The sequence below is a fragment of the Parambassis ranga genome, chromosome 5, assembly GCF_900634625.1.
Source record: "Parambassis ranga chromosome 5, fParRan2.1, whole genome shotgun sequence".
Lineage (NCBI taxonomy): Eukaryota > Metazoa > Chordata > Actinopteri > Ambassidae > Parambassis > Parambassis ranga.
This window is the reverse complement of record NC_041026.1, coordinates 12,426,141-12,450,414: the sequence shown is the minus strand read 5'-3', so window position 1 is coordinate 12,450,414 and position 24,274 is coordinate 12,426,141. Positions and strand designations below refer to the sequence as shown.

The 24,274-nt window shown below is 40.1% G+C and overlaps 1 protein-coding gene across 1 annotated transcript; it reads right to left on the bottom strand.

Moving 5' to 3' along the window:
* Positions 1-2,359: 2,359 nt before the first annotated feature.
* On the bottom strand, positions 2,360-23,582 carry raly (RALY heterogeneous nuclear ribonucleoprotein). Its single transcript, XM_028406634.1, has 8 exons — positions 23,327-23,582; positions 20,983-21,052; positions 19,499-19,546; positions 14,302-14,465; positions 11,636-11,746; positions 10,489-10,685; positions 9,735-9,782; positions 2,360-2,490 (listed from the first exon to the last, which is right to left on the bottom strand). Exons 1-7 carry the CDS (start codon positions 23,580-23,582, stop codon positions 9,738-9,740), a joined length of 891 nt encoding a protein of 296 aa, XP_028262435.1. The 3' UTR covers positions 2,360-2,490; positions 9,735-9,737.
* Positions 23,583-24,274: the final 692 nt, after the last annotated feature.

Below are 24,274 nucleotides of genomic sequence, written 5' to 3'. Positions count from 1 at the left end.
TTTGTTTCTAATGTCACTCTCATCATGTAGCCATGGAGCCGTGGCAGGAAGTTTGCACGTGTAGTTGACACATCCACTGCTCTGGACCTGACGCTGTCCATGGTGCTGAAGCTCCACACATTCACATCAGTCCAAATTAAGAATCAAGTCTGGAGTCTCCTTAATGGAGAGTCAGAAGCTTTAATGTGTAGCCGATTCATTCTTTTTTCTCTGTGCTTTTCTGCAACCAAGATCAGGTCAAGAGACTAAAATCTGAAAATATAGTTGACAAGTTGAAGCCTCAGACGGGTTTCAAAGGGTTTCACTACCAAAGTGAATACTGGCATTTTAAGACAGTATCATATTCAGACCCAGTTTGTGTTCTGTCCCACAGTTACCCAGTTCATGTGAACATCTGTTTTTTTCTTTTTAAGCCAGCTGATCTTTGAGTGTAGCAAATTTGGGAACTCTGCCTGTTTCTTGCTGTTCAGAAGTTTTTTGAACAACTAAACCATCCAACAGACGAGCAAATAGGGCGATTTAAACAGAGATCTCTCTTTTTTCCCAGTCTCATTGAAAGGCAAGGACAAAACAAGACAGAGAAGAAGAAAGAAACTTAAACAGAAAAAAAGGAAAGAAGGGAAGAGAGAAGAGAAACAAAGAGGGCACAGACAGAACATCCTGTAGACTTTCAGAATTTGCTTAACTATTTACCTATATACTTTCATTCAATACTTCAAAGTTATGTATTTTACATCACTGTTTTTTTCTTGGTTTTAGCAGATGTTGGAGTGTCCTTAAATGCACCATTTTACAACATAATCACCAAGTTTCATCCAAAAATTCCATCGTGCATCTTTCATATGAAATTAGCCACCTGCATGGAGGGAAATACATTTTTAAAAACGTCCCTAATGAGCAGACAGCAGCAACAGTGAACAATGAAAATAATAAACAGTGGGAGCATAACCATGAAAAAAAAACACATATTTTTATGAGGCTGCGTTGGCATTATTCTTATTGATTGATTTTTGTAAACCAGCCAGTGATGTCATCATATAAAACATTAGGGGTTGTGTTATGTTCATATGGACATACTAACTTGTAATAAAACTCCATGTGTTCATTAGAACTTGAAATCAGACTCTGCCTGTTTCTTGCTCAATGACCAGGATGATAGATTGAGGAAGTCTTCAGTTTGATTGTAAAACCTTCCTAAACATGTTCAGCTACTATGGCGACAAGCTCCCCTTTAAACAGCTTTGATCCCTTTGATGCGCACTATGCAAGTATGACCACAAGGGGGGCACCGGACATGTTCACACTTGTCATATCCACGGAATGGAAATAATGACCCATGTTTTATGTTCTCCTGGCGTGGAGGAGGGCTGGATCTGTTTGAGGTATTAATGGCATCTTTCTTATTAATACCCAGCATTGTCTTGATCACAAACCAGCTAGCTAGCAACTAGCTAACTTATAGACTGTACATGAAGATGGATATTTCCATCAAAATTTAAACCCTAGTTGTCATGAAGAAGAATATCAATCCATATTTTTCACCTGGCTCTGAACATGTTTAGCTGGAGTATGCATGGCTGCATTTAAACAGGAACATTACTGAAATATTCATTTTTATTAAAAACACCATGTTCTGCATGTAGACATAATGAATTATGAAATGGATGAAACATGGACAGTACTTTCTGTCTGTTGGCAATAAAGATAATAATATCTCTTTCTCATCTATGATCTCTGAAGTGATGTGAGGAAAAAGCCAATATCACATATCACCGAAACAACACCTCAAATTCCAATAACATATTCATCACTTTGATACCTTCATTTACATTTTCTGTAGGATGTTTTTAACCTGAGCTACTGTGCACTGATTAACATCCTGTGTCATTCTCTGCAAGCAAACATGTCAAAACTAAGTCTCCTGTATGGTGCATTATCAGTTATATTTTAGATTTTTTTTTTTCAAATCTTAAACAAGGATTTCAATCAACAACAAGCTCTGACTCGGCATGTTTAAAGTCCAGATGATCAGATGAGCTCAGGCTTTTCCAGACACACTGCTGCCAACTGCACAGATCCTCAGGGCGTGTGTGTGTGTGTGTGTGTGTAAAACCTGTCCCTCTAAGATACATTTTGACAACAGCCTGCTGGTTTAACTGTCTCCCTGTGGCTCTTACACAGTGTCGAGTCTGTGTGTGTGTGTGTTTTATCTGTGTGTGTAACTCATCAGTTTATGATGTGTTCTGGCAGTAGCCTGCTGTTTTAGTATCTTCCTGTGGCTTGGACAAAGTGTCGAGTCTGTCTCTGTCTGCTGTGTGTTTTTAAAGTTTTGTGTGCGGGTTAGTGTATGTGGGTGTGTATAAGTGAGTGTGTGTAAGTGTGTGTGTGTCTGCGGCTCCCTGCTGTTTGATGGTCTTCCTGTGCTGTTATCCAGTTCTGTCTGTACACAGCTCTCTCTCTCTTTCTCTCTTCCTCCACAGATCCTGAGACCTGATACACAGAGGGAAGGATTAATAACAAGGCAAACAGACTGAGGTCAAGATAACTTTTAACAATCACAATCATCAATTATGTTACACAAACATGTCCGAAAGCAAAGCGGGATAAAGTGGTTGTTGGAGAATATGGTCAAACATTGATGGTAGCTAATAAAATGCGGTTTGATGTTCATCCCCCCCACAGTCGTTTATCCTGTTAACTCAATTTACCAGACCACCAGCACTGCTTGACTGTAAAAACAATCAATTCTATGATGTGACAAGCACCATTTGTGTAGTTCAGATGAAACACAGGGCAGATTCGAAATGACGACAATAAATACTCAAACAAATGCAGCTATAGGCAACCTGCCAAAAATGTAAAAAACATGAATATTTCATTATCAAACAGGTGAGGAAATCATCAAAATTGATTTATAATGAATATTTTTTCCTTAACAATTCCAGACTGAAAAGATGATGATGAGTTACAAGAGAACAGGCAAAACACGTTTTATCAACACTATTTTGAGAAATATATCTTTCTGAACAAATCCAAATGGTGTCACCTGTGTGACATCACCAGTCAGTTAATCTCATCTTATCAGAAGGTGTAACTGAGACTCAGATTATCCATCAATCAACTTTTGTGAACCTAAAACGGACCCTTACTTTGTAGAGAAATTCGTCTTTAGATGGATAAAAGGACAACAAATGTGCATGATTCATACCAGAGTGTGTATGTATATATGTATATAATATATAAATACCTGCTGTCTTAAAATACTCATTGATATTGGTAATCTGTTAAGGAGAGAGAGAAGAAAAAAATCTCTGAGGTTACTGGAAAGGTAGAGCTGAATCATTGTCAAATATTCAGGGAATCTGCCTCAGATTTATTGTTATTTCCTTGGACATGGCGAACAGTGGAAACATCAGGTGTGTAAATCAAACCTGCCGGGTTTGAAATATTTGAATACGTTCCTGACAGATTGATTATTTTCACCTTCTCCCTTTACAGAGAGGGTGTTTAATGCCAAAATAGTTGGCGGTGCTGCTGGTTGGTGGTCTGTCTCAATGCAAAGCTGACGGTGATTTACTGGCCTTACACATATTTTGCTTCTCAAGTATGGAATATAGGAAAAAATTAATGAATGATGAATGAAATTATAAGTGTTAATATGGTATTAGTAATGATTAAGAAGAGACTCTTATAAGACCAGAGATGAAGAAACTGTGAAAACAGGAAGAATCCCCATTGTGTGGGACCAAATCATAAAACAACTTTTATTCTGCATTGTTTCAAAATAAAAAAATAATAAAATAAAAAAAAAAATCTGCAGTCTTCAGTGCAACTAGGAAGCCATGGCTGACTTAAATGTGACAAAAATCAAAGATTTTTTGGCTGATCTGCAGAAAGTGAAAAAAAACCCACAAATCAACTAAAATTAAAACTTTAAAGAAAGCCCATTTTCATTTTTCAAGAAATGATTGTTGTATTTTCATAGTGCAGAACTACAAACAGCAGTCAACAATTAGCACAAATGTAACAAATATTCTACTACTACTACCAGGGTGGTGACATCCAAAGTTAAAGCGTACTTCTTGACCTGACAACAGTAGATTATAAATTATTTGTCCACTGTTGTAAAGTCTGTTGTTGCTCAGTGTGGTGCCAGCGTGTTCCCGCACATGTTGAGCCTAAAATACGATGTGCTACATCAGAGGAAGGTGTGTGAAGTTCCTGCATGTGCACACACAGACTTTGATGTGCGTGTGTGCAGAAAGTGAAGACGCACATCAGTGTAAGAGTAATGTGGGAATGTGCTGCAGGTTATCAGTGATGTTTCCAGACACAGAAAAATGATCTGTGATTTATTAAGCAGAACAGAAACACAGTCCTTCTGGGACTCCGGCATGTAAAGCTCTCTGTACAGACATTCTGGGCCGCCTCAGAACTGGCAGGTAAACGGGCAGCACTTTGCCTTTTTGTCTGCACGCAGACTATAAATCTGCTTCACCTCTCACATAAACCCTAAGCTAGAGTTTTTTTATTTCGGGCTGATGGTTTTTAAATTGTGCTTTTCCTGAGGAGTTTACAGAGGTCACTGTGGCAGGCTGGATTCCACTCATACTGAAAATGTGTTTACATAGCAGATTCTTTATGAAGACGGTTATGTAAGAGCAACACACCGACATACTGTCCAGCGTGCTTAGCATTAGAAACATGTCCTTCTTTACTTTAACCTCTGTGAGTTTTCTTGGAAACTGAGCTGAATAATGACATCTGCTTTGGAAAGGTTTTTGTGCAGTACAGCACCAGCCAAAAAACATTAAAAAAATGTCTATTCTAAAAAAAAACTGTAAAAAGGCTGCAGAAAATGCACACAATTCTTCTCATCTGTTAGTCCCAAGCAAGTCAATCATACAGAATCTTTTATTTCTTAAAGGTTTTTGTTGAAGTTTGGACATAGAGTAAAGCGGTTGCAACAAAATATGATGTAAACATCAGTTGTTATTTTTTCAATGGATCCTTACCAACAAAATTTTTAAGACAACCATAAAGAAGCTCTTGAGTTTGTTGGACACATAATGCCTCTGTTAATGGCTGACATAATAATAATAATTTGGGAGGTGATGATGCATTTATAGTCTATATTTTATTTGTTTTCCTGTTAGTCAGACTAGCAGCATCATGCAGTGCAGGTCTCCTACTATATGTTGTAGTAGAGTATTCCATTAAATTGGGAACAGACATCCCTGACGCCCAGAGGATCAATTCTAATGAGGTTGGTGATCCCCGACTTTTCCTCCACGAACTTTGTGGTTTTAAGTAAAAACAGTTTTGACAGACAGAACTAAATGAACAAAAACCTACAGTGACTGAACAAACAAAGAGCTTCATCATTAAGACTGAAGATCTGTTTGTGCTTCTGGAAACATCAGTGAGTATACAAGCTAAAGAAATATAAGGAAGGGCAATTCATCACTCTTCTGAACAGGACGCCGCCCTGCTGGATCTCTCCAGTCCTATGTATTTGGTCTTTAATTGAACTGATGGAAGCAATTTAACTCCTTTCAACTCCACAGGAGTCATCCCGCTGTGAGATCAATGCAATGGCTTGTCAAAGTAAAAAAAGAAAAATCTGAAAATGATTACAGTTTTTATTGAATAACATTTCAGCTCACAGAGAAAACATGAAGTCTTTGAGAGAGCCTCCATTGGATGCTGTCAGAACAGGAGGGCATGAAGAGCCAGACAGAATAAAAAGTTACATTTGACTACAACACTCGCATCTCACTCCCCAATCAGCCTTTTACTGAACAGTAGCCAATTTCCAGAGGACAAGGTAAACCCTGCTCCTTTAACCTGACCTAAACACGACCGTAACACAAGCTCATTATTTATTTTAACTGGTCCGTTCACATGTTGCATGACACACGTGACCCTTCTGTGTCCAATTGTTGGGACTCTCTGAAAATCCTCTCTTGGCAGTGAACTGTATCCTACATATTATGTTTGTTTCCAACACGTAATTTCTGTGAGGAAGTGTTTTTAGGGCCCCTTTTCCTGGAAAGAATGAAAAGCAGACGGCCTGTTCAGAAAGGATTTGGAGGTTTTTTTTTCCGCCGTGGAGAGCAGATGCAGATTGACATAACATTCCGGCTTTTCAGATTCATTAACTGAAGATGAACCCGAGAAATCATTTTATTTTGAAGAAAAACAGAAAGAGGGGCTGCAAAACATCCACCAGGATCGCCTAGACATTTGAGGTTAAACATAAAAAGAACTTTTTTTTTAATTCATCATTCAACTTAATAGTAATGTCTCTACATGACTCATTACCCAAATAATTACCTGTTATAAAGTCATTAATTTGACTTTATGTACTTTTGTTTTGTTTACTTGAAACCGCTTTTTTCAAGAAATGAACTTGTAACATCAATAAAAATCAAAACATCACACTTTGCCACAAAGATTTAATAAATAACTTCTGAAATAACTGGCTACAAACCTGATGTCATGTTTTGCATGGAGGAACCTTAATAAGCTAATCATACTTCGTTCCATTCTAAAAAGCTAAAAGCTAACAAATGAAGTCCTGCTCCATAAAAGCAACAGGGCTCGGTGATTAGACAGGCCGACCTCGTCCACAGAGAAGGACGGCAGGGTTTCACTACAGGGAGCTGTATGAAAACAGTTTTTTCCTTTCCTTCTTTTTAATTTTCATTGCTTTAATCGAAGTCATGAACTGCACTTCAGTTCACATTTATGGAAGAGCTTGGTGTGCGCAGCAGTTTTCTTGCCAAAGCAATTTGCCTGTTTGTGTTACTCAGATATGGAGAAGCTCTGATAAGGGCCTGCTTTCTAAACACCTGCTTTCTATACAAAAATATACATTTGTGCTCAAGTTACAGACGTTTTTTGAAGGCGAATATTTACTTTATTTAGTGGGGGCTCTAGTTACCATAATTTCAAGGATTCAAAACTCGGTTCCAGATGTAGGTGTCACAGGAGCACAGGGATCACTGCAGTAGAACCAGTCTGGATTTAATTTATATAATTTATACAAATGTCATCACAGAAGAAGGTCTACCAGTGTACATGTCCATCACCTGTAGACCTTTTAACATATAAAAAGACACCATCTGAACCTCAGCGGGGTCAGAAGGTCGTGGTCGGAGTCAGTTTGCAGGTACATATAATGAAAATACCTGAGGATGAAGGGGACGGATTATTCTTAACTCTGCCTATTACTAATTTACAGACTTCAACAATCCATTTTTTATGTGATTTTGTGTTAATAAGGCAGCACACACATCCTAAGCTGCCTATTTTCATTAAGGGCAACTTTTTTTCATTAATGTTTAATACAGAAAACTTGAAGATGACTGAGATCTCTACTGCTGCCACCCCTTCCCAGGTGATTGCTGTTGTTTACGTACCTGGCACCCTCCTGTAGTCATATGTATATAGTGCATGTCTACGATTTTTGTTGAACCTAACATTGTAGTAGGTAGGTAGGTAGGTAGGTAAAACATAATGCAACATGGAAATAAAAGTGGTTTGTGGCAGCATATGTATGACCACAAACACCCAGCCTCTTGTTTTGGCAGTTTTTTATCCATGTAGTCCCTCACCTGACCAGATTGCATCAGATAAACTGCCTGGTATGTTGTTATTGTAATAATCCAGCCTAATGTTTGTTTGTTTTCTGACAGTTCTCAGTGAAAGCAGACAGAAAGCAACAGGCAGAGAGGGGGAAAGGAGGGAGATGGCACACAGCAAATGTCACAAAGCGCAACTGAACCTTTGCCGCTCAGGCCCAGGATGCCTCTGTGTTGTTTTGGTAATCTGTGTGAATCCACCTATTGTGACTTCTTTGTAATATGTGTTGATGAAACCATGCAGAAAAGTACTAAGAATAATTACCAATATGCTCCAGCTCCACAGGAATTCCCTGCCAGCAAGTCAGTGTTTTTTGCTGTAACATCAGATACTGAGCCCAATACAAACCAGACATCTGACCCTCTGACATTACACCGTGAATAATTTTCAGCCAAATGTATATTTACCGAGGCATGCCAGGGATTGTGTGTGTACATACACACGCTTGTGTGTGTTATTTTCAGAACTTTCTGCCTTCAGCCTGCACAAATTGCAAATTTCCTCCTGTCTTTAAAACAGAGCAGTTCCACATTGTTTGGATTTTCCACCTATTAGCAATGAACTTCTACATTCTTGAACCACAATCTAATTTAAGGAAAACCTTCATGCTCTGCCACTTTGTTTTGATGCCATCATCCATAGAAGATACTTTGTTTCAGAATAATTACTTTAACTAGGAAAGCATTTCCTGAAGAAAATGCGAGTTTGATTTCTGCAGCTGAAGCATTGCTTTAAATGATAACTAACTGAATTGCTTGAGTCTTGCTTGATCTGAATTTGGTTTGCTGAAGATGACATGAAGCCAATGACCTTAAAGAACAGCCTGGAAATATACCATATGAAAAGTCTGATGCTGGAATGAACCTTAAGCTTATAAGAAGGACAAACTGTTTGATTTTAATGTGGAAAAGTAGTAAACAGCTTCATAATGATGAATATGTGTAGTGATGGATAACCCATAAGGTTAACTGCATGCTCCTCCGTGTCAGCCTGTTACCATGGCAACGCCTGCCTGCATCTTTGAGAGTGACCTTGATGCACAGCTGTGCAGTCTCCCCATCAGGGCAGTTCCAATGTAAATACATGCATTTTCACCTCCAAACAACTGCTTTGTGTGTCAAACTCATCAGTCAATTACTTGAACTTTGACCCCCTCGTATGTGGAAACGATTTGTAATTCAACTTTTCTAGAGCAAAGTCTTGTGAACGTCTGTTTGATTGCTGCAATCAAACTTATTAGGAAATGATATGGAAAAAAGCGATTAGCATTCGCAACATTTCCTACCAGAAAGCCCTTGACCAGCCACCAATGTATCCATAAAAGCTGCAACATCCTAAAAACAAAAGCCTGTCTAATGATTTAAATGAGAGAAAATCTGACTACAGAGAGTTCTGCTCAGCACTGAACCATCAGAAAATCTGATAATCACAGAAACTCAAGCCAGGTTTGTCCTGCCCCGGATAATATCAAACATGTATGACAAATTTGAACTGAGCGTCACTGCATTGGTCCATGTGGTTTGGAGAGATGCTAACACAAATCAAGTCAGTGCTCACAGAGGTTTTATTAGAAGATGTCAAACTGTTTTTGGTGCTTTTTCCTAATCTCATATTTAGGCATTAAACTCACATTTCACTTCTCAAATGCTACAAACGGTTATTTAAAATAGTTGATGCTTTGTGGTTTATAAGATTTATTTTTGATATCTGACATGAGAGACAGAGAAGTGGTGAGTGTTCCTGCTTTCAGTGCTCCCTGTCCATTCAGCAAAAGCCCAGAAGGCGCCATCTGCTGGACTCGAGAGCTGAAACTGCCAAGAGTACATTTTCCATTAGCTTATTATAGCTAAATGTTAAATTATCAGAGCCACATATATGAGCACGACAGTGCAGAGGGATTGGGCATAATTAGGAGGAACAGGAGAGGCACTGTGCACAGCTGGCCAGCCAGGAGACAGATGCAGGGCTTCCTGCTACCAGGCAGGGTCAGCTGGTGAAGTGAGTCGCTGTCTGCAGCAGTCAATTTATTTGGATGACAAATTACAGGAAAGCTTTGGGCCACACATGAACACGCGGAGAAAACTCACCTTTCATGGGTGAATGGAGTCCAACTCTGATGATAGGTGACTGTTCTCCTGACAAAACAACAGAACAACAAACCAGAGTCAAAACACACAAGTACATCAGATGGTTATTCATAGGAGAAGACTGGACGGCTTAAAACGTTACTGTTACTGAAGCTCTACTTACAATACGTAAAACAAACCACAGAATCTGTCATACAGCCAAAGTATTACATATGGACACCTGTCAGAAAATAATACAGGTGATCAGTGTGTTTTTCTTTCTCCCTGAACTCCCCCACAGCTTTTAAAGTGAAATTATAGCGTGATGAAAGAAATCCTTCCCAGGTGGAAATCCACATTTAGAAATTACTTTCTACTATTACTAAAATTAGTACTCAAGTGGCAACGTTCGGGGCTCAAACTTGAAGCCCATGCAGAAGTGTCAAAACTTGTAATTCATGCCGCAACCACTGGGGTGGCTCCAGAAGTGAGTCATTTCCCATAGACTACCATGTTAAAATGGCCGACTTCACAGCAGAAAAGAACATGTTTACAGCCTGGTACAAAAAACCATTCTGGTCTCAGATGATAGGTTCCCTTTCCAGTGTCAATTGTACAGGGGGTGAATTTTTCTACAACTCACTCATTTTAATTGTATTTGGTACAGACAGAGATAAAAACACACATATAGCACATATATATCCTGGTCTGACCTGAGCCCTCACAATTTTAGCTTTACCAGAACACACACTCTCAGGCAGGTGTTAATACACACCATGTGGTTGTGGGAGTCATCCTGTGTGTGCTCTCCTCCATTCTCTTCCCCCTCCTCCTCCTCCTCCGCATCCTCCTCCTCTTCTTCTTCAGGTTCACTGCTCTGTCTCTGCTCCTCGTCGTCTTCCAGCTCCGAACTCGATTCGTCCCCTTCCTGCCACGCCTCCTCGCTCTTACACTCCTCTGCTTTAATCAAATCTGCCACACATAACAAAAAAGAACTTGTCACCACACATTTGGGGAATGCTGTGGTTTATGTGTGAGAAAACATGTTTTTATTTGTTTTGGATAGGAGCTATTCAGTTTCTCCCTCAACACAAGTTCAGCGATCACGGCACACATTCAAAAGTGATGACAGCGCGTTTCAGTCAGAAACCATCACAGCTGGCCTTGGAGAGCCTGACAGCAGATGGGAGAAATATGTCTGGGTTTCCCTTTGGGCCCTTGTGCGTGCTGTTTTCTTTTGTTTTTTTTTTTCCTTTTCTTGTTATTGTACTTAATATTAGAGCCAATAAACGACAGGGACAGATGTCAGACTGATGATCCACATTGACAGGATGCCCATCCAGCAGAATATGACCGTGATTTCATTTTTCAGATCTTTTTTGGTATGACCAGTATTATTCGCAACGCCGCTCTGTTCATCATTTTGTAGGATTACCATGATGACCATGACTATAAAACTAGTATTTGCATAGTTTTACTATTTTATACATAAGAGGGGAGGGTTGGGTCGCAGACTCACACTTGATCTGTGCACTTGATTTTAAGGGTTTTAACAGTAAAAAAACAGTGTGATAAATTGTTTGCTTAGCTTTTGTGTCATACGCATCAAGACATCATCACACTTGTGTCTGTGTGTGTATAAGAGACAAAGAATGAGTAACAATGAGCATGCGTGTGTTTGTGTGCGTGTGCGTGTGTGTGTGTAAGGCATGTTTGTCCCTTCACAGTCAGTGACGGTGCTGCCTCACAAGCTGACTTGATTTTGGTTTCTTCCGCATTAGTGACTAAATCAATACGCACGTATGGCGTCCATGGGAAGGCTTCTACCACAAAAAGTATTTACGATTGTGCCTTGCAAACATAGGAGGAGCCTGAGAGCAATTGTCCTGTTAAACTTCATGTTGTTGGTGATTTTGTGTCACCTGTGGCAGTGATGTGTGGGTCTTCTGTGATCTGTTCCAGCCTGCCCAACAAAGCCTCGATGTTAGCTTTAATCTGAGTCAGCTCTGACTTGATGGCCTGAAGCTCTGTGCCTTTCACTGCTGGTAAAGAGACAAAAACAAATAGATGCAGAGAGAGGGAGAGAAGGGGGAGAAGGAGAGAGAGAGAGAGAGAGAAAGAGGGGATATAAAAGTTAGTTTTTCAAAAATTCTTCAGATGATGGATTAGCATACTGGATAATTCTAACACTGTTCATATAAAGATCCATTCTCTTTATATTTTAACATTTACTTCAATAAAAATTTAGTCATTGTCCTTCTCATCAAACACAGAGAGTCTAAAGGGATCAGATGGTAATTATAGCAGCTATATCCAATAGTACAATAGTGACAGTTGGACAGTTGCAATAAAGGGATGTGATTGGATGTGATTTGAGGCTGTGACTTTGTGTCCATGTGTGAGACTGCATTGATCTGCTTGGCTTTAAGAACATAACAAATGTTTGCTGACTAATTCTGGTGCGAGACCGGGTTTAAGGTAAGCATGAACGTGTGGAGTTAAGAGTAAACAGAAAAAATATTGCCTGGATATAAGTTCATCTATTTCTGTATCCATTCAATAATATAAAAAATCTATGTGGGTCTTTAACATGCTTGCTGGATGTAATAATCGCTCTACAGACAGAGTCTTCCCACAGTTTGGTATATAGTGTGAAAAAATGTCTGAGACGGGCAGGAGGCTGGCCTGGGAAAATCGGAGCGCATAATTCATGTCATATGCTCCTTTAGCCTGTTGGCTCATCACTTTTCTACCAATGTTTTGCAACACAACAGGTTTAAAAGCTGCTTCTGCTTCTTGCTTATATTTTAATAAAAGTCAGATGTGCATGAGAAATTACTCCGAGGGGAAGATTTACCTGTTAAAAGTTTGACAGTTTAAACTTTTTCAGGCAGTATTGCTTATTGCAAAACCCCCATTGGCATGACTCAACTTTAAGGAACACAAGTACCTTGTTAGTCATTCTAAGAACAATGTACGCTGATTTGTCACCTAATCAGTGGGATAAGAATTATTTTACAATATTTATATTGGATATAAATAATTGGAGGAGAATTTGGAATGACGTGACAAAGGATCAAACTAAATCCAAACAATCCTGCAGGGAAAAATGACATCATAATGATGATAATTATGTATAATTTCTAGTGTTTAAACAGGCAAATTATGGAGTAATAATTTTTGGACCCTGGACTTAGATCATTTTTAACTCCACCACCAAGACTTGCCAGCTTAATCTGTCAGAGAGAGAGAGTGGAAAAACTTTTACATCTGTGTCCTATTGGAGTCTTGTTGGAGAGAGACATCATAACTGTTCTGTTGTGAAGCTACACATCCAACCATTCCCTTTATCCACTTTATTCTCTTTGGCAGGGCGGTCATGCAGGCCTACCACTGTTTTAGAGTCACCAGCATACTGTACATGTCTTTGGAAGGTGGAAAGAAGCCTGAGTACAGATTCCTGGCTCTAGTTCAGCAACAGGTTTGATCCCTGACCAAAGGACACTGAAAAAAAAATACCACCTTGTTTTGTGGCAACAGTGATAAACAGTGATGGCTGGTATAAATGGGCTAGTGGGGCTAAGCCCTCCCTACATCATGCAATAAAGATGAGAAAGTCATTGTCTAAATAATAAACAAAAGACTGCTTAATGTTTAGTTTTGGTAAAACCAAAAGTGGCAATAGCTCCAAATAGTTCATAATTGTATGCAACCCGAGTGCGTCAAATCTAATTCTTATTTTCTGGGTGTAAATGATTGGCGGGTATAATGTTCCACCCACGCCATTTACTGACCGTTTGGGCTAACTTCATTTAGCCCACAGGCCGATCGGTTCTGACCCTGATTGACAGGTGTTGTTTCATCCCTCTACACCTCCTTATGTGGAGATTGAGCATTTGTGTCACTATTCAATTTCAATACAAAGAACAAGGACTATGTCCAAACTGTTAATGTGGGTCCAACAAAGTTTTTTTTCCACAAACACAGACCCCGACTGTTGGACCTCATAGCACGCAGTTTAAGGACACTGAATGGGTTTTGATCACACAGTGAGCATTAGGAGGTACTGACAGCTCTCTATTATGAAAAAATCTGTATTCTTCCATTTTAATAATGCTTTTTTTAAAAAAATGCAAGTTTGATAAGTACACAGAAAGACACTCAGGAACTGAAATCCGGGACTCTGTGAAAATCAGTGCAGCAGGGGAAAAAAAGTGCAGTTGGAAAAGAGGTTCAGGTCCAAGTCAAATGTGAAAGGAGCTGACGGGGCGGCAACATGTCTCTTCATATCCGCGGGCTGAACACGATTCGAATTGAATGTTTAATGAGCAAAATGCAAAAAATAAAGTGACAACAGCAGCGCTGATGTTTGAACCCTCCTGTGACATGTAAACATGAGAACTGAAAGATGGATGAGGAGGTTTGGGTGGGGTCAGAAAACTATAAGAGAAGAAAGAAAAGGCGGGGGTTTGAAGGCGTGATGGTAATTTACATCAGAACACATCAGAATATATTGAACCTTTTGTTGATTGGCACTAAATCAAACACACTGGTGCTTTATGTTTTTCATTTACAAGTTGGAACTCACATCTCAGTTTGCTTCCATTGCTGGTGGAGAGGACGGAGGCGTTACGCGCCAACAGTTTGACAGGCAGAGATTTGACCCGTCGTACCAGGGGCACCGCCACCCGCGGGCGCTTGACTGGCACTACTCGCGGAACCGGAGACACCCTGCCACGGTACTCAAACAACCTGAGAAGGAAGGCGGGAGAGGGGAAGACAGAGAGGAAAGAGACGAGGGAGGTTGGAAAGGAGGTTTAGTTAGGAGAGGGGTCAAGAAAGAGGTCAGATGAAGAAGTAAAGGGCATTTGTAAAATCAGGGAGAAGGGGCAGAAAAGAAAGGCAGGATTTAAGGAAGGAGCTGAGGGGGAAAATGAAACAGAAAAATCATAATTTATTAGGAAATATGGAACTATGTTGCAACTAACATGCTCTGCAACATGTTGACTATATTAGTATTTGATCAATTAATATTAGCCTGACATCTACAGTCTGCTGGTGGGTGCTGGCTGTGCTTGCTAATTTGGTGCGTGCACACACACACACACACACACACACACACACACACACACACACATCAAACATGCTCTCTTTTCACAAACACACAGTCTACACACTGTTGGGTCAGTGGAAATTTTTGGTATTTTTATCACAAATTTGTCCATTTTGTTGGCTAAATCAACCACTGTGATAGTTTCATCAGCAGGGTGTTTATCTGACATCACAATGCAATGAGTTGATAGGTAGTCGGGGAGAGGTCATTAGCAAATCAATGACAAGTGTAGGCTGGCACATGTGGGCACAGAAGAATTATTTCCGATGTTGTGTTGACGATTTCAGACAGGAAAATAAGGTCAAACAGCTTAATCATAGACACTTTTTGGGTAGCCGATAATAAACAGGTGAGGTTTTCTACCAGAGTGTGCAACTACTGCCCCATATGACCCCAGTCTGCAAGTTCGAACATAATTTCATAAAAGCCAGATCTGCACCCCTGCGTGTTTAGTTTCACCTGAGGTGACACTATAATAATAATAATTTAATAAAACTACTAAATTTTGTGGATAATGTAGATTGTTGTTTATGGATGAACTCAGAGTGCACATTCAGAGAGCATTTTATGTTTGGAATATAACACTGATCTCCCTTTGGATCTACTTTAACCCTCCAGGACGAGCAGCAGCTTGCATCAGTCTGTTTTTAATGACTAACCAAAAGTTCAAAATCTCCAGATTTACACACTCCCAGTGCTCAGTCGGTTCTACAGCAGGTCAGACTGTTACAGATGGTCATAAAAGTCAGAGGTCTGATAATCACAGCAGATAATTTGTCCAAATGGCACAGTGCTTTGCCTCCCCTACCTTGAGTTAGAAGAAGAAATAATGGTAAATCAGATTGAGTAATATGACAATTTAATTCCAACATTTGGACAAAACTGCTCAGTTGCGTCAGCAAATGACCACAATAAAAAAGCTCTATAATCCCCGGATTTAGTTTACAGATCATAGATCAGGAGCAGGAGGCAGTCAGATTTAAGCAGAAGTGAGGTCAGGTCGGGCCGACCTCTCTTCCTTTAAGCAGTTCTTTAGATATCAGTGTTACCTTAGTTAAGGCTTGATGCTCAGCATCCATTATTTTTATCTTAAAATAACCGTTTGTGCTTAAGCAGAGAGCATAAAGACCACATGGATGTAAATGCTTGTGGTCTGAGTTGTTTAATGTACATTTATAGGCTACAAAATGGGAAACCAGAGGAGAGACTGCCAGTAAAACCTCTGGTACCATGCCTGATTTGAAGGAGGTCAACAAAAGTTCTAAAAGTTGAATCTACACTGGATTGAAGAGCTCAGTCATCTGGCTGAAATAGCCATTACTCTGCAGTGAAGGTGCCTGTTTAGATGGATGTCTCCATATGGACATATTCCAGACACATCTAACTTAAGATCCTATGACAGGACCAGGAAAATGCCTGTAAGAGAGATTATATATCCCCATGAGAAGCTCTGAGGAGAATCTGAAGGAAAAAGGTGGGAGGCTGTACCTGTGCGTGTACCAGAAGTATCAGAAAAATTCTGCATTTCCATGTGATGGCTCTTCCAGCAATTGCACAATCCACAGTGTGCTGTGTGTCAAATGTCTTTGTGCAGCTTATCCTCTGTGTTGCCTTTACACTACAGGTGATTCAAAGCAGTCGGAGGATCTCTGTTGCACCTTAGGTTTGGCTCTGAGCCTTAAATCATGTGGGAACTGTTGCTCTTTCACAGCTCTGATCAGAATGTAATTGGACAGGATGAAAAACATATTACACCACAGAAACCTTCCCCACAGGGGCTCTTTGGGTCAAAAGTTTTATTTGTTGAAAGTGGATCAATACTGATTCATTGATGTATTTCTCCACCCCAATGGCTGATTAGGGAGTCATTCCTGTAAATGATCATACCACTTTGTGCCAGCATGGATCGCCTGTGGCCTTTTGTTTGGCTCTTTAGCTTTGCTGAGGACATCTTTACACAAAAGAACTTGAGTGGCCCTGCACAGATTGTATCCAGCACCTTTGGCATGAACTGCATCACTGACTGTGAGCATGTGCACTCACTTCAATATAACATTCTTCTTCTTGTGCAAACGTTAGCAAACGACTGCAGTCAGGATACCAAATCTGGCGAATGCCCTTTCTGAAGCAGTAACATATGGACGTAATTTTGCGGCACTTGGCGTAAACCTTCTGTGTTTTCTGCAGTTCTTTTTCACTGTTTGTTGTTTTGCCTTCCCTTTGATCAGCACAATTAAATTGAGATTTTCAGTGAAAAAAAGTTCACAGTTCAAACGATGGTTCATCGAAAATAAGATTATCACGGGTTCAGAACATCTGAAAGAAAGCTGGAAGGAGTTACTATCAAACTGTTTTGTTACCAAAAGAAGAACATTGTTTGTCTTATCTTATCTTAGTAAACCTCCAGGAAATGTGTGGATTACAGACATGGTGAGCAAGATGGAGGATGGATACCCAAGGAAAATGATGTTCTTACAAGAAGACATGCCAGGTAATTAGATGAACAATCTGTCAGTCAGTGTCTATCACAAGCTCAGATCAATGAACTGTAGAAGAGGAAACAAGCTGCTTAGGGACATTCAGTTTAAAAGACAGCAAGTAGCAGTTAGCATGTCAGTGTACAGTTTTGGCCATTAAAAGCAAACCACCAGTGGCGTCACTGAAAGTACTTTCTCACGGGACACAAACTGGTCTGAAAACCAAAAGCACATTGCTTGAAGCGATGTCTGATAATGAGATGATAAAATTGATTGATTGATTCATTGATTGAATCAATGAAATTGACATGATAGTGTTGGGTCATCGATGGAGGGTCTCTGTAATCACTGTGAATCCTTGAAATCTAGTAATCTGAGTTAATTATATTATAATAATAATATTATAACTTTTACTGCATCAAAAAAGTTGGAGGTTAAAGTTAAATCGGTGGCATCTGGTCTGGGTCCGTGCAGCTTGTAGTTTTAAGCTAAAGCAGGGTACTCATCAATACAGCTGAGCCATGGCAGAAAGGGTTTGCAGTTGCTAAAAAGGCCATCTCTGGACCTGAAACTAACGCAGGACTGGAAAATCCTGTGTTTGCTCCAGAGGAAAAGCCAAGTGTTCAACAACACCCCTGATCCCTGGCTGATCCCTCATTGTTCTGAGTGAGTTCAGGCAAACCAAGTGGAAATGGTGATGTATAATTCAAAGAATTAACAGACATGACTGCTGGTCTCCTCTGGGACTGTTCTTCTTTCCGTTGCATTAGACTGTTTTATATCAAAACAGACAAACGCTTGATGCATTCTGACAGGAGTCAAAGGACAGACTTGTTTTTTTCAAGCAAGTGTATTCAAACCCACAACCTCTTTGTAACACAAAAGAAAATAATTAAAAAAAGATTGTGAGATCAATCTGTATGCCACAATGCAAAGATGTGAGCCACAGAGCTAAAACAGTTACAGCTACACATCTGGATGCATCGCCCTGATTCATCTCAGCTGGCCATGGCCATGTCTGATCTGCTCCTGTGCACTTTTGAAGCCCACATGCTCTGCTGGAACCTGTGTGTTTTTTTTCTGCCCTATACTGTTTCATTGGCTTGTAGTGAAAATGGTTTGAAACACCAGGTGCAAAGATCAACTGCAAGTATGAAGATTGACTTCAGAAGCAGCTTCTTCTTCTTTTAGCTTCACGGCTGTGGTGCCTTTGATGCTGGCTTTCACCTGGACATGTCAAATCAGTAATGCTTACCACAACGTGACATGACTGATGAGGTCAGAGTAAATGGACTGAATCTGAACAGCTGTTCCTCAGACTGAACCTACCAAGAAGTCTCAGATCATGATGATGAAATGCCACGATAGTAAAACTGTGGATGTTACTGCCATAAATATCTCCTCCTTTTACATTGCCTAGCAAAGAATGGCAGATTAACTGCTCATACTGAGAGATTTCCACTATGCTATGCTAAAATTTGCTAATCTGTGCTAGCATGATTTGTTGTCAGTCATGGGCTGATCCTTTTTTAATAATGGCCAACAAGAAAGGGCAGCTGAGCAGTGTGGGGCTTAGGGACTAAACAGGATATGTGTTGATTTGTTGTCTCTGACATACAGTACTTCTGTCTGCTGCTTGTTGTCATTGTTGTTGGTAATCTCTTTTTTTATGTTCGGAAACTGCTTGAACTGAATTGCCCTTTGGGGACTAATAAAGTTGTTTGGATTTAACTGAACTGAATGATGGAAACAAAAAATATTTGATGCTGGAGAAAGACGCTTCAGCCAATTCAGCTCTCCCTCTGATTAATAAATTTTGTCTTTTAAATCAGTGAACTGAACCTAGGACTGGAATCATTCGTGACACAGGCTCTAACGAGATGGAGGATCATTAAGCAACCCACAGATTAAGTCAAAGCTAGCAGCTAGTGCTACATGACGGCATCAACAGTGCACCACAGCATGTCCACAGAATTTTCTAACCTAAACTCTGAGTGACCTGCTGGCATCAGTGCACCAATATGTGGTTATTGTTGAAGGTACAGCCCACATTCTTCCCATGGTTACACAGTAATCCAGTAATGTGCCTTAAAAACATGCTCTCGCTCTGTTGTTACAGCTCAACAACACACGGCTGCTCAGAGTTAACATGATTGCTGTTTGAAATTGAAGAGCGCCTCTCCGCCCCCTCTTACCTGTCATAGAAATCTTCTCTGTAGTAATCATAGTCAAACTCGTAGCCACTGGAGGGAACACAAAGGCACAACAGTGACTGTACGCAAACAAACGACACAATGCTTTTCATTACACAAGCATGGAACCACATTTAAAACAACACATGGGAACAAAAGCTATTTGTTTTTTTTATACTGTATAAATGAAAAAAAGAGGCAGTAATTACACAATGAGTGGGAGATACTTCATCTGACCCCAAGAGACAGAACGCAGAGACGTAAAAATTACAAAGACAACAGAGAAGCTGGCAGCAGAAGGTGTGAATAACATTTACTGTTAACTGACACATTTTAGAACTGTTGTATATGCTAGATACACATGTTTTCAGTAATTTAGCACAAAATTCTGGCACAATGAAGTTGAACCGCTGCCAGTAAAACATTAAAATAAACAGCTTCATTACTTAAACTACTAATATTAACCAGTGACTGTATGAAGGCCTAAAGAAGAAGGATGTATGTGCCAAAAACATCCTAACAAATGAATGGTCAATATTCACCTAGAAAAAAACAAACAGATAAAAAGACATTATTGCTGAGTGGCCAGGATGACGCATCAAGTTCATGTACTTTACATCCATGTAACTTTCATTTGCAGTTAGATTCACATTAAAAATACGTGTATGGGGACAGGAAAAGAAGCAATGTGCATTCATTAACATTTCTATAAATGCAAACCATTTAAAGAAATGTTAATGAAAGCACATTGTCCCTGTCAAATAAATGAATGATCTTAAATTTAAACTTAAATGTGACACATTTTATGAGAACCTTCCAATCTCTCTCTAGTTGTTTTCAGTTACCATTTTACATTGTATGTGCATTACAGCCTGTCATCATCAGGGAGAAAGAGCTTGACATTTACAGGCACCTATAGATACATCCTGTGGTCCCATCCAAATGGTTTACGTCATATTTAGGAGCTAAAAATGAAGGTTGTGCCTCATAAATGTGTTTAATATTGAGAGTGTAAGTGTGTGTTTTTATTGAAGACATGCAAAATAAAGTGCTTCTTATCTTAGGTTTGGTAATTTCTATCTGAACCGTGCATTACATATGAAACATTCAAGGACCATCAGATTTCTCCAGATTATTCCTGGTTTTAAGGTAAATCCAAAACCCACTGGTGAAATTTTGGGGTTCAGGACAAGCCATAAAAATAGAACCTGAGATTTCCTCTGGGTGTTTTTGCTCATAACACACCTACAGGTCTCTGCCCTCACTTCCTTCAGGGTGTTGTTATACAGTGTAGGCGGATGCAAAGCTTTGGCCCTCTTCAATTAAAGCCCTCAGTCCCATATGAGTGCCTGTAGTTTACAGCCATATTATTCTCTCAGCTGCCTTTTAAAAGAACCAAAAAGCTCCAAGATCTGCTGCGAAATATGAGTGACAGCCTGAGTATAATAATCAATCCAACAATCAATCCAATACACGGTTGTATTTACCTGTAGAGAGTAGCTGCTGATCGCTTCAGGCCTTTGGGTCTGGGCTTTGGCTCTCCTGCCATGTTAATATCTGATGGAAAAAATTGGCAAAGAGAAAAAGATTTTTTTTTTGTCCAAGTGTCTCCATGTAAAAAAAATCTTTAAACTTTCCAAAACACAGAAAGAGAGAAGTGGTGTGTAGACAAACTCCCATCCAACCTATGTAATGTGTTGTTATGTAATGTCCACTAGAGGACGCTATAGTGCCGCTCAAAAACATCTGCCGACAGTGATCACTGTCTGCATGTTCCCACTGTCAACATAAGCAGAGGGAAAGTATAAAAACATATGATAATGCATTGTTTGTTTTTTTCTTGGTACAAATAAAGAAGAATAAAAACTACACAGTACTTAAAGCAGTGCTCCACTTAGTCCTACACTCAAGTAGTTTGTTTCCACCTTGGGGCTTAAAGACATCGCTGCAGGCAAACATGCACTTATCATTAGCTGCAGAGCGTACACATGGTTTGATCTTAGGTGCTGCTTCAACATCAAATCAACTTTTAAAATATAAACAGGAGAGCAACATGTTGAAAATATGCTGGAAACAGAAGAGGAGCAGAGGTGTGTGAGGATAATATAAGGACGGATGGAGGAAAGATGATGGAGAGTTTTCAGCAACCACAGACTGAGGATTCAAGTCTTTGAGCTTCACGGTGAAGGGGAATGTGTGTGTGTGTCTGTGTGTGTGTGTGTTTGATGCAGTGATCCAGAACGCTGACTGCAGCCAGGTGCGGAAATGGCAGGAGTCCACTGCTTTGCGCGCACACACACACCTCCATCCAACTAAAACAGTTATTGACCCTCCCCTTTATGACCTAAGGAAAAAACACACACATTCCACCTGCTGCTCCATATGCCTCGCTGACTTTACCTGCAGGGGCCTGCTATTCATAGAGGAAGTCTATGAACACAGCACACACAAAAGACACACACACACACACACCGGGTCGACCCTTCTCTTTCAGCAGTAAGTCGTTTTCTTTTGCAGAAGTTTAAAAGTGTTTGCCGAGCACTTTATGAATCAATAGCCCTCTGTGCTGCTGTCATTATTTTTTAACCTACACGCATGTCACACACTGTTCATATTTATTAACAAAAATGCATTTCTTGGCAGTGTAACAACAAGAAGCTGTGTGCACGTACTCTGTTTGAACACGTCCACCAAGTGGACTGTAAATGAGTAATTAAGAACAGCTTGACAGTCATGATTATATTTAAAGTTAGTCTGAACAAACTTTTTTAACCACAGAATTACACACAAGTGATCAATGTGGACTGTTTGTGTGAAGCTGTTAGACATTCTCACCATACAAATCCATTCACTGGGCATCTCCGGGAACCGACGACATGTCATTGTCCCATAGAACTCATTCATTCAAGTGAATAGTCTCAAGTAAATCAGCTTGTTTAACTGTATCTAATCTCTAAATTTCATGCACTTTGACATTCATTTTCTGTACTATATTACAGCTTTATATTACAATCTGTATTTGTTAATTCAGTGTGTTACAAATTGCCATGAACACATCCTTGAGTGTTTGTGATTTAAAATGATTAAAAATGTCTCAGTTAAGCACAAAGTGGGCTGAAATCACCTGGAGGGCTCAGGATAGAGAGCGGCGAGAGAGACGTGTGAAGACACTGGAGAGGTGGTTAAGCAGAAGAAAAAAAAGTAGATGGATTTCCTATGAATCCTATTGCTTACGCATGCACACACACACACACACACAACACAAGACAGCTGCAGCAGGCCGGAGAGGACCACTTAGCAGCCCCATAGCTGTCACAGCTTCATCCTATATTACACACACACACGCAGATGGAGCCTCCTGGGAAATGTACCCTATATTACTCTGTGTGTGTGTGTTGACCAGTGTTGTTAGCACGATAGCAATTAACCTTTCAACCCAGAAATCACACCCTAAATTAGGCTTTTACACAAACATGATTATACACATGCATCCACTTTCTCTCTCTCTCTCTCTCTCACATGCACACATAGTGGATAGATGTGAAGAGACTGAAGAGGTAGTTAAGTGGTAGAAAAAGATGGATTACCTATGAATCCTATTGCACACACAAAAGGCGCTCAAAAGGGCACTATTAAAGAAATGTGCTCGTAGCTCTGCAGCGACTCAACTTAAACCAGTTGACTTTCCTTATACCAGGCGGCTGTCAGAGGTTTAGCTAGTCACATCATGCTCAATGCATTTTAGACTCATTATCACAAGGCTGTATGATCTATGGCTATTAATTGCATGTATCAGAGCTAGAACTTCAGTTGTATGTCCTGTTGACTTACCCAGCGTTTGTCCAGCCAGCACCCTGCCGTTCTCTCCGATCACAGCCCCCCTGGCGTGCCGCTCGCTGGCATACTGGACGAAGGCGTAGCCCTTGTGCACGGAGCAGCCCAGCACACGGCCATACTTGGAGAAGATGCTCTCCACGTCCGACTTCTTCACCACTGCTGTGTTCAGGTTGCCAATAAACACCCGGGAGTTGATGGATTTTGGGTCTGTCTTATTGGTCACATTACTGGTCTGGACCTTCAGTGACATGGTGAAGAGATGGTCGATGGAAGCAACTGACAAATGGATGGATCAGGAGGGAGCGGTGCAGAAAGATGGGGATCTGGAAGGAATGAAAAAGAAAACACAGGGAAACGTTGGTGCATTGGAGCCAACAATATCAGACAATTCATGAGGTGACATGACCTTACTTGATTATTTTAAGACCACTTGTACTTGTGTGTTACCAAAATACCACCTAAAGCTCAGGAGATTACCCACAACTTCAGGCAATCTTTCAGATCTGTTTCAATTAATGCATAAAGAACACAACGATGGACAAGTTTGCTCTGATCAGATACCAGACATGAGACAAGCCCAATCGATAACAGAGAAAAATTTGAAAACCAAATACAGAGGGTGTCACACAGCGATTTCCTCTCTCTGTCCACATAGCTAATGAGCACAAGCTGAGAGAAGATCCAACAAGAGGGGAAAAAAACATAAAGAAGCAGAACTAGAAGGGAAGGATACAGCACAGTGAAGTAAATGGTTTCAGCCATAGAAGACATAGTATGACAGAAAAGAAATGACAACAGAGGGAAGGAGAGGAAGGTGATGAAGGTTAAACAAGAAAAATTACACAGGAGCAAGAGGGGATGGCGATGAGGGAGAGGGGCAAAATGAAAAATGTGGAGGGGACTGGGAGATGAAAGAGTATAGAAAAATAAAAATGATGGAGG

What these genes read in the sequence shown, in the direction of transcription:
- raly (XM_028406634.1), bottom strand. Translation starts at nt 23,582, where the DNA reads ATGTCACTGAAGGTCCAGACCAGTAATGTGACCAATAAGACAGACCCA. An exon ending in CAATGGAAGCAAACTGAGAT is followed by an intron (nt 11,747 to 14,301) that starts GTGAGTTCCAAC and finishes CAGCAGTGAAAG; the next exon opens with GCACAGAGCTTCAGGCCATC. An exon ending in ATGACTCCCACAACCACATG is followed by an intron (nt 9,783 to 10,488) that starts GTGTGTATTAAC and finishes TTGTTTTGTCAG; the next exon opens with GAGAACAGTCACCTATCATC.